This window comes from Halichoerus grypus, chromosome 9 (assembly GCF_964656455.1).
Source record: "Halichoerus grypus chromosome 9, mHalGry1.hap1.1, whole genome shotgun sequence".
Taxonomy (NCBI): Eukaryota; Metazoa; Chordata; class Mammalia; order Carnivora; family Phocidae; genus Halichoerus; species Halichoerus grypus.
In genome coordinates, this window is record NC_135720.1 from 7704819 (window position 1) to 7716325 (window position 11507).

General features: G+C 41.9%; 1 protein-coding gene across 6 annotated transcripts in view; it reads right to left on the bottom strand.

The window, feature by feature from the left end:
• The window catches only part of MAP3K4 (mitogen-activated protein kinase kinase kinase 4), a 113765-nt gene extending 102642 nt beyond the window's left edge, over positions 1 to 11123 (bottom strand). For all 6 annotated transcript variants that reach the window (XM_078054499.1, XM_078054498.1, XM_078054496.1 and 3 more), the window contains exon 1: positions 10831 to 11123. In XM_078054499.1, the coding sequence (XP_077910625.1) occupies positions 10831 to 10970 (140 nt within the window). In that variant the 5' untranslated portion in view covers positions 10971 to 11123. The remainder of the gene's footprint in view (positions 1 to 10830) is intronic.
• Between the last annotated feature and the right edge of the window lie 384 nt (positions 11124 to 11507).

Sequence of the window (11507 nt, forward strand, 5' to 3'; positions counted from 1 at the left end):
ATGAGTGTGTGTGTGTATATATACATATGTGTATGTATATATATAAACATACATATATTGCAGACATAGATAAACCCAGGAAATAAATATGCCAAAATGTTAATGGTAACTATATTTAAGTGGTAAGATTACAGTTATTTTCTTCTTTATACTTTTCAGATTTTTCAGATTTTTCCACAATAGACATGTATTGCTTTTATAATCTGAGAGATTTCTAGCATATTAAGTTAGTTTTATTAATTAAATTTTATTTGCTTTTCTGAGGCAGCAGCTAGATCAATCTGAAAAATACTACTCTTAAATATAGCCTGCAACATTTTAAAAAATGAACAGTACTGACCTAAGTTATAAAGACATGTCAAGTTAAATAAACAACTAAAAAGAAATCAAAAAAAAAAAAAAAAAAAAAAAAGACTGGGCTGCGCTGACCAACCTAAACAAGTCACTCCATTGGTAGTGTGACGCTTCTAATTCTAGGAGCATGGTTTATGACCCACCAAGTCAGAATTCCAAACACCTTTAGGTATAATATGCAAAATAAATCAAGTAACTGAAGCAAAAGAAAGAATTTGGAAAACTCGGGTCCCTGAATCCTTTTTCTTTCTTCTATGACTTCTGCAGGCACAGAAAAAACAAATGTTTCTGGAATAATGCAGATGATTGCAGCTATTTTTAAAAGTAACTAGTTTATAAGCATATGTGATGGCTTTTTAAGAAAATTAATTACAACAGACTTCCCCTTTTTTCATTTTAAGCCAAAAAGGAAGGAAGAAAAGAGAACTATAACCATGATAACCAATATGGACCGAGTACCTTATATAAAAGACCATTATTTCACTGAACCGTAACAACCCAGAAAGTAGCTGCTACTATTACTACTGTTTCTCAAATGAGGAACTGAGTCTGAGAGAGGCTACTTAACGTCCCAAAAGCATACAGCTAACAACCAAAGGTAAGATTCGAAGCCATCTGTGTAATACCAAATCCATGATCTAACCAATACACTCACCACCTCTGACATCCAACAGGTATCAGTTGAGAGCCTTACTAACGATTAGACGCAGTACCAAGAACTGGGATATAAAAATAAGCAAAACAATGTCCCTGTCTGCACGGAGTTTAATGTCTACTGAAGACATGGCACAATAAATAAACATTCACATAAATATAGCATTACAAATGGTGACACACTCAGGAGTGGCGAAGTACAGGGGCCATGCAGACTTACAACAAAAGGACCTCCTTTAATCCCGGGGAGAGGAGAAGGAGGTCAAAGAAAGGTTGACTGAAGTAAGTAATGCTTAAGAGAATACCTAGCACAGGAGAAATAATTACTTAACAGGGTAAAGAAGGAAGGGCAAAAGACAACTCTCCAGGTCATCTTCTCTTAAAAATAGACTTCACTGCACTGAAAACTGCTGTGTACACATGCATGTGCGTGTGCACACACACACACAGCAGGGGAAAATGGGGTCCTCCCCTCTTAGGGCCCACTCTATTTGAAAAAATTTAAATACAAATCAGTGTTTTAGAAAAAAATAAATTGTCTAAGAAATTCATATATTCCAACCCCAACTTTACTCCAAAATTAATCCTAAACTCTAAACTCACCTTTACTTTTCTTTTTTTAAGATTTTATTTATTTATTTGTGAGAGAGAGAGCATGCACACAAGCAGGGGGGAGTGGCAGGCAGAGGGAGAAGCAGGCTCCCCGCTGAGCAAGGAGGCCGATGTGGGACTCTGATCCCAGGACCCTGGGGTTCGGACCCGAGCTGAAGGCAGACGCTTCACCAACTGAGCCACACAGGCATCCCTACAGTTCCTGTGTTCTAAGGATAAGCAATGAAGAGAACAGCCCTGAGCAGCAAGGGTAAGATGCACTTTTATTCTTGTCTTCGGGAAATAATGCTGTTTTCGAGGAAGAAATATTCAGATCCTAACCTTGCCCGGCTTCTTCAAAATGATCACTTGGTGGATAAGTACTATGCCATTCTCCTGACTCAATCTCAAGGGACAAGGAATAAAGTTCAATAGCACCTGTTTTTATTTTTGGTAGAGTCATGTTTTTCAAAGTGAGGGTCACAACCTATTGGTGGGTAATAAAATCAATTTAATGGATCATGGTGAACAATTTTTTTAATAGGACAGAACAGAATTATCAGAGTGTATCATATATTACAAGGTCACACATTATTGGATAAATTTTTACTTCGCTTACATAGCATACACATACTGTTGTAACATTTATTTCTTAATGCAGGTCACAGTCACAGCCAGATCAATATCACTACCCCAGAACAGAATTTACAATCTTACTGTCTACTTAATCTAAAGACTGAGTACAGAAAGAACAGCAAGATAAACAAAAAGGTTTCAGCATTAGTTCCTCTTTATTCTGTGAACTTAAAGTTTCATGGGTTAAAAAAAAGAAAAAAAAGGGCGCCTGGGTGGCTCAGTTGGTTAAGCGACTGCCTTCGGCTCAGGTCATGATCCTGGAGTCCCGGGATCGAGTCCCGCATCGGGCTCCCTGCTCAGCAGGGAGTCTGCTTCTCCCTCTGACCCTTCCCCCCTCTCATGTACTCGCTCTCTCTCATTCTCTCTCTCTCAAATAAATAAATAAAAAAATCTTTAAAAAAAAAAAAAAAAAGGTATGTATCTTTTTTGAGTTTGGGGGAATTTTCCGGGGGGGAGGGTTGCATTTTTTTTTTTTTTTTTTTCTGAAAATGAATCTTTCATCACTGCTATATCCTGGAAAGTCTAATTAATCCAGAAAATAGAGTATTCCACAGTTGCCGAGTAACTAGTCATGTGGGTGTGAGCTGCTGCTGGGCTAGGCAATCAGGAGACTGAAGAGCCCCTTTAGCTTTGGACCCTAACCAGGGGAGCACAGTGTGACATGAAAGAAAGGGAAGTAAGAGCCTGGAGACCTGGATCCTAAGCTGTGACCTTGGGGAAGCAGCAGTCTCTCTAGGTTGCTTTACTCATCTCTAAAATACAGAGCAGGGCTCCAAATTCCCTTCCAGCTCTAATTCTTGTAATTCTATAAGCAATGGCTGAGAGGTTGGACTAAATAAATATTAACAATCCTACCACCCATAAGACTTGCACTGTAAATACTTAATTCCTTATTTGAATAAACTAAAGAAACCCATGTTACACCTACATTTTTATGTTCCTACACAAAAAAGACTTTAGAATTTTTAATGATACAATAAAAATAATGCATGTATTAAATTGTCTTCCAAAATATTCCCACTGACAGAGTAAAAAGGTTGACAATTTCTATTAATTTTACATCTCTAAACTAGCTATCCTCTAATAAGCCCTATTCAGAACACTCTACAGTTCAGCAGTATCCTCAAATAGCCTGCTCATATGCACAAAAGGCTTTCACTGAAAACATCAAATCTGATCAGCTTTAAAGCTTAGTATCCATTTTTCTCCACAGAAGGTTTATTTCTTCTGAAATTATGTTGAAATGAAATCCACTTATGAAATGCTTTTGATAGAATGCCTAATATATTCTTAATAGCTTTCCCTGGTACTTTATAAACATTTGGCATCCAAATGATCCGTGAGACTAATACTTCTACCGATGTCTGCAAAATATGACAAATGAATGTTCTTATAGGTAAAAAACAAATTCTCATTTTGCCTATGCTGTTAGTGAATAAATATCTAAAGGCAAATTGCACTCCATTACACGAGTCTGAGGTCTGTGGGAAATAGAAGAATGTACCTACCACACCTACTTTCCAAAGGAATAATGTTCCTTTTAAAATACAGTGGTTTTGCATTTGCCTCTTAAAAAGAGGACAGCATTTTAACATAACATACATGATGAAGATACAGTCATAGATTCTAAATAGTAGTACTACAAATATGAAAGACTATCATAAAACAAGTCCTTTGTTTTGTCACTGCTGATGCTATTTCTAATCTACAAATTCTGTTACCCAGGATGAACTAAATAATTAAAGCAAACCATCTCAATATAGTCAGCTCAGTTAGTGCATAGATACTAAAAACACATTTGAAAAAAGAAAACTTCTGCCTTCGGCTCAGGTCATGATCCCAGGCCCACATCGGGCTCCCCACTCAGCAGGAAGCCTGCTTCTCCCTCTCACACTCCCCCTGCTTGTGTTCCCTCTCTTGCTGTCTCTCTCTCTCTGTCAAATAAATAAATAAAATCTTTAAAAAAAAAAAAAAAAAAGAAAACTTAAGTAATTAACTTAATTTAAAATTTGGTAACCATACTCTCTTTATATAAAACATAGAATCTCATCAGTTTCAATTTTAGTAACAATTCAAAGGACATTTAAAACTATGAATGTGCCCTAGTTAAGAATTTGGACTCTATAGCAGCAACTTCTTCCTAGAAACATCACCAAAGGCAAGGGAAGCAAGGGCAAAAATGAACTATTGGGACCTCATCAAGATAAAAAGCTTTTGCACAGCAAAGGAACAGTCAACAAAACCAAAAGACAACCGACAGAATGGGAGAAGATATTTGCAAATGACATATCAGAAAAAGGGCTAGTATCCAAAATCTATAAAGTACTTATCAAACTCAACACCCAGAGAACAAATGATCCAATCAAGAAATGGGCAGAAGACATGAACAGACATTTTTCCAAAGAAGACATCCAAATGGCCAACAGACACATGAAAAAGTGCTCAACATCGCTCGGCATCAGGGAAATCCAAATCAAAACCTCAATGAGATATCACCTCACACCAGTCAAAATGGCTAAAATTAACAAGTCAGGAAATGACAGATGTTGGCGAGGATGCAGAGAAAGGGGAACCCTCCTACACTGTTGGTGAGAATGCAAGCTGGTGCAGCCACTCTGGGAAACAGTATGGAGGTTCCTCAAAAAGTTGAAAATAGAGCTACCGTACGACCCAGCAATTGCACTACTGGGTATTTACCCCAAAGATACAAATGTAGTGATCCGAAGGGGTACATGCACCCCAATGTTTAGAGCAGCAATGTCCACAATAGCCAAACTATGGAAAGAGCCAAGATGTCCATCAACTGATGAATGGATAAAGAAGATGTGGTATATATATACAATGGAATATTATGCAGCCATCAAAAAAACAAAAAACAAAAACAAAAACAAAATCTTGCCATTTGCAATGACGTGGGTGGAACTAGAGGGTATTATGCCAAGTGAAATAAGTCAATCAGAGAAAGACATGTATCATATGATCTCACTGATATGAAGAATTCTTAAACTCAGGAAACAAACTGAAGGTTGCTGGAGTGGTGGGGGGTGGGAGGGATGGGGTGGCTGGGTGATGGACATTGGGGAGGGTATGTGCTATGGTGAGCGCTGTGAATGGTGTTAAGACGGATGAATCACAGACCTGTACCTCTGAAACAAATAATACATTATATGTTAAAAAAAGAAGAAGAAGAAGATAGTAGGAAGGGAAAAATGAAGAGGGGGAAATCGGGGGGGAGATGAACCATGAGAGACTATGGACTCTGAGAAACAAACTGAGGGTTCTAGAGGGCAGGGGGTGGGAGGATGGGTTAGCCTGGTGATGGGTATTAAGGAGGGCACGTACTGAATGGAGCACTGGGTGTTATACGCAAACAATGAATCATGGAACACTACATCAAAAACTAATGATGTAATGTATGGTGATTAACATAACATAATAAAATAAAATTTAAAAAAAAGAATTTGGCTCTATAATTAGCTTTTGATTATAAAATAACATGTAACATGTTAAATATAAAAAATTTTTAGGAAACAATTAGTATGTATCCTTCCAATCTTTTTTTCTATGCACATATACACTTTTTTAAAATGGGATCATACGGAGCATTAGCTGGGATTAAGAAGCCCAATGCAAATTATTCAGAGTTTAAGCAAAAATAGAGAATCTATTAACTCACATATCAAATCAAGAAAAAAATGGAGGTGAATCTAGCATAAAAAGAAATTGGCCAAAGAGCTCTTCTGGCCTCTCTGCCTTTTCTCTGGGGGTTAATGCTACTGTCTGAGACCAAACTACTTCCCCAGGAGCCTGACTACAACTTCAGGGAGCTAGCTCCAGGCTCAGAACTCCACATTATATATATTTTGGTTATTAAAAAGAGCATTGCTGTCCTCCAGCTCCAATTCTAAAAATCCCAGGAAAGAATCCTAATGGCCTGGCTTGGGTCAAGTGTCCACCCCTACACAGACAGGAACACATAAGAAGAGGGCATGTCCAACCTGAACCAGGGAGCTACAGCCAACAGAGAAAGAGATGACCATGAGGGAGAGCAAGGACAAAGGAAGGACAGACATAACTGGTGGAGAATATATATACAACCTGAGCAGCCACCCCAAGTTTTGGCTACCATGTTCTGTAAATACTGTCTTATAATCTGTTCTCATTGAACACAGTGGTGAGTATGTAGACATCAGAACTACTTGACAATCTTTTAAAAACTGGATACTCAGTTCCCACTTACCTATAAAGACTTTTCTAGAAGGACTTCTGTCACGAGCATTTTTCCATGTCACTGAATATTCCTTAAAAACATGGTTTTTAATAGCTGCACAGAATTCTAACGTGGTTCTAAATTTTTTTCAATTTAATGATTTAAATCCAGAAAAACCACATACCATCATGATCTTTTTTTGAACATAATACTCACAAGAGTCAAAAAGCATTTTATGAAAGCACCAACCACTGACATCTCTGCCACACCTTTCTCAGAAACTACGCCACAGGATTCTTTGTGGGGGGTGGTGGCAGGAGGGTGGATTATGGGGTGGGCGGAGACAGTTAGGTGACCTTCTGAGACTTACCACTAGTAAAAATCTAGCACTGAGGGTTTAACAAATGTCTTTAAGGGACAAGGATACAATATACCTCAAAGTGTGGCCAGAAGAGCAAGGTCTGTCATAACCTAATTAAAGTAAGACTGAAGATTATAAACAAACACACTATAACCCAACTAACAGAGGGAAGTTAGTGACAAGAGGGGGAAAAAAAAAGCAGCCTCAGAAGTCTAAGGAAATGAAAGCCTAAGAGTTTATCACATGCTCTCATATTAGAAGAAAGGGGTACATCTGATAGGGATGCAAGCCAACCTTCCTGGTCTGTTAGCATTAGTCGCTAAAATCATTCAACTAATTTCCCTTGCTGATGTCATGTTCACCAATCAATTTCTTAATTATACTCTGGCTTTCTATAGGCAAAAGAATACACTGGCCCACCAGGTGTAGACAAAGCTGAGAAGGAGGTGAAGAACAGGACCTGGACCTTGCTTATCTTATCCTGCCAAGGCAATGCCAGCTCAAAAAGACCCACAGCAGACACTGATTGCCCAAACTCCTTTTCTGACATTTCTTCTATTTTCCCTTTAAAGAAACTATTTCCAATCACCTACTGATTGGCAACATGTAAGTGTCTTTAAAAAGAATACATACCACCCAGTCAAATAAGAAGGCTGGGACAACAGAATACTAGGAGTAAAAAGATAATCATTGAGGAATGAGGAATTATTAAGTAACAGGAAGTTATTAAAGCAAATGTATCCAGTAAGCAGTCAAGACCTTATATCCCCATATTTCAGGTAGAGCTCAGAACAAGATTTACAAGACACCAAAAGACATGTGGAGGAAGTGGAAGCAACTTCTAATAATATGACAATTAAAGGGAAGCACAAAGTTCTTGAGAGACAAGTTGTCCCCATTTCAGAACATGAGAAAGCTTCTGCCATCACTGGAGCCCTTTGTTACTGCTGCTACATGGTTTCAGCTTCTCTGCCCTAAGCTGCCCCCACCAATGGGATCTCATGGTATAATGGTCTCAAGCCACGCCCATCACTGATGCTGCCCAGGCAGTCTGCAGCTGCACCAGAAGGTGGATTTCGCTAGGGAGAATAGGTGACATCCAATGTCAAGACTGAAACATGTAGGCTCAAAGGGGACATTCAAGTTGAGAGAGAGATCAAATTGCCTAGGAGTGACAGAACATTCAAGTACTCTTTTACCAGTGAAACCCATTTTTTTCAAAGGAACTTACAAGAACCATATTATATAAATAGTAAATAAAAGTACCTTGGTTTAAAAAAAGAAAGGTATTTTTAAGTTCATGTAGCATGTACTTTTCAAGGTCAGTAAATGAGATCAATGAGGCTATTTTAACATAAATATTTTAAATGAAAAGTTACAGATTGGAGCAGTCTTTTATCAGCCTTAATATCCAAGTTCTGTTTTTTTAAGTGCAGAGTCAAGAAATCACAGAAGTAAATTGTTCCAAATTAGTTTTAATAGCTCTCCTTGTAATCTCAGGATCCTCCTACAAACGACCCAGAAGTTTGAAAAAGAAATTATAAGAAATGTTTACTTCTAAGTTAAATCACTAACAACTGCTACCCTTATGATTCTTTATCAAAAATAAGAACAAGAAGTATCCACGACTGACAATAAGCAGTAAAACTATAATAGAGTACTATCTCCTCTCAACCTGTTTTGTGTTCCTTGGTGATTGCGTAACTCTCACGTCAGCATGCACCAAGCAGATGTGCTGGGCTGGCACCTGCCACAGGGGTGCACTGGCCAACATGTGTAGACCTGCATCCTACAAAAGACCTATGCATTACAGCAGCCTTCCTAATCAATGACACGTTAACATAAAGTACACGAACAAAGACGGCAGAAAGAGTTTATTTTGTCTGTCCCAAAACCAGTTAACCTGGGAGCATAAGTCACCACCTTATTGGTCTCCAGTGTTAAAACGTGGCGTCTATCATTTTGAACGTGCATACTGAGCTTCTTTTAAAAAGTTAAACACAAATAAAAGAAATTCAAATAAACAGTGGCAGAACCCCTAAAGCACCTTTTACTAATAATGATCTACAGTGTGTCAGAGGCCAGCTCTGCGTATTGAAGAGGTGGTGGTGACAATGAGGGTGTGTACAAAAGAGAAAATCACAGCTTTGTCAAGTAATCTGTTTTACAGATTTGCTATTATAAAATTAACTGTAATGTTGCTAAGAAAAATATTTCTAAGATCTTCTTGTTCCGCACACTGCTGTTCCCTTAAAGTTGGATGAAGCCCATTTATCCTGACCTATTTTTATTATAACAAAGACAGACAAAAACCTGACTGAAAAAAAAAAAAAAATCAAGGTTTCTTTTTACCATTGGAGAAAGTGATTTTTCGGCACATTACCACTTCTCTCTGCCCTTTTTACTTTGACCTAAGAAGGTTCACATCTATTTTTTCCCAGTAAGTACCATTATGCAGATTTATAACCTCTGATCTGCCCATTTGGGTAATAAAATCAAGCCTCTTCTTCAAGGGTGTGCAACGTGCAGCCAGACTTGAGCTCGCCTAGCTGTGAAAACTTAGACAAAACACCTAACCTTTGTGCCTGTTCACTCATTTGTAAAAAAGAGATACCAGGCCCTACCTCATAGGGTGGTTGTACAAATTAAGGAAACAAAGAAAATGGCACATTTTCAGCAGTTAGTAAGTGTTCACTATTATTATTCTTACAGAAAAACTTAAGTCAAAATGCTCAAAGATAATTTACTAACGAATTTACATAATAAGCTACCTGACAAAAGTTCTAAAAATGTTAGATGTATTCAAAAGGAACAAAATGAATTCTCATTATACCATGTAATATTATTTAGAGAAGTTGTTCCTTAAAAGTTCATAGAAGTATCTCAGAATTTAGGAAAATGAAGAATGACCTTCTTCACAGCTTATAAAAATAAAACAAATCTGAACTGACTGGGTCGACAAGCAAGAATATGGTTCCTGTGTTCAGTTCTAACTACAGCTACAGAATTTGTTTTAAAATTTTTTAAGCAGGGAAAATAAAGAGGACACTTATTTGCCTTATTCCTGGAAGTACAGAGCAAGACAGTAAGTTGCAAGAGGAACTCTGCAATATTTTCATTATAAGGGACAGGGGGCAGCAGTTTGCAAGTTTACTCTGGGATGCAAAGGACGGGGTAAGAGGACATTTGAACATACAAACATAGGCACGTAAGAAGAGGTAAATTCCTAGTTACGGGGAGTCTGATTTCCCAATCAGAAAAAAAAAAAAATGATATAAAACTAATTAATAGAGTCTCTGAGGAACAGAATGCAACAAATGCTCTGGGTACCAAAGTTGCATCTTAGAGCTTCAGGCGGTGGCAAAGTTTGAGAGAAATCAATCCTTTATGCGCACGTGTGAGCAACAATCTGCACAACGCTACTACTAAAGGCGGTAAAGGGCCCGCAGAAAGAGAAACCAACCTGCCTGTTTGCAGAGTCTAAGTGCAGCTTCTCAGAGGAGAGAAGGCAGGCAAAGGAAGGGGGGTGCAAAAGGAGGGCAGGAGGAGAACGCAGGGAAACCGCCACAGCGTGTCTGCTTCCCGAGCGTCTACTTCTTTACCCAAACTGGGGCAGAGGAGAGGTAGCATTTTCGTTTAGCAACGATGCAAGCAGTTTCAGCGCGGCCCCGGGTGTGAAGCTCGCGGCGGGGAGGAGGTCACAGCGCCCGCAGGACCAGGGGTGCCCCACTACGCTCCCGGCCCCGCCGCGTTCCGAGCGGGCAGCGAAGCTGCAGGGAGGGCCGGCAGGCTGGGCGCTCGGGCGGACCCGCAGTGCCCGAGCAGGGGTCCCTCGGCGCACTCGGCCGCGGTGCCCTCGGTCCCAGAGTTGCACCCCGCCCCTCTGGCCCGGCCCGGGAGCCTGGATGCAGCCCTCACCACCTGGCGGGAAGCGCAGGCCCCCACGCCCCCTCGGCCTCCGACCGAGCTCGGGCCGGGACGGGACCTGCTTTTTGCGCCGGGCCGCTGCGGCAGCCCCACTCACCTCGCCCCCCGGCAGCGCTCGGGCTCGGGCTCGGGCTCGGGTCCCGGCGGCGGCGGCGGCGGCTCCTCCATGGCGGCGGCGGGGGTGACGGCGAAGGCGGGCGGGGGGACCAGCTCGGCGGCGGCGGCGGCTTCTCTCATCCGTGCACGGGGCCTCGCATGGCCGCGGCGGACAGTAAGCTGCAGCCCGGCGCGGGGCACCGGAGCCCCGAAGTGCGGGAGTGACTCGGCTCCGCCTCCGCCTCTAGCCCGCCGCAGGAACCGCTCGCGCCGCGGCCATCTTGGAAACGGCGACCGGCCAGCGCCGGGCTACGGCGGGCGGCGAGGGACAAGCCTCCGAGGGCGGCGGCGGCTGCGGGCGCGGCAGCGGACGGGCGGGGAGCCGGCGAAGGGAGGGGCGCGGGGAACGGCCCCGGGGGCCGGCGGCGTGGGCCACGGAGGCGGCGGCCCGGGAGGCACGTCGGGGCCACTTGCCCCGGGGCCGCGGTCCCGCCGCGGTCGCCTGGTTTCGCTCGCGGAGAGCGTGCGCTGGGCTGTGCGCGCCCGTGCTCCCGGGCGGCCGGCGGTGGGCGTGCGCGGAGGACCCCGGGAGGGGCCGCGCGGCCTGGGTTAGGCGGCGATCGGAGACTTTGAAGTGGGCCCTGAGCTTTAGCAGATGGATCACCGCCAAAGGTGATG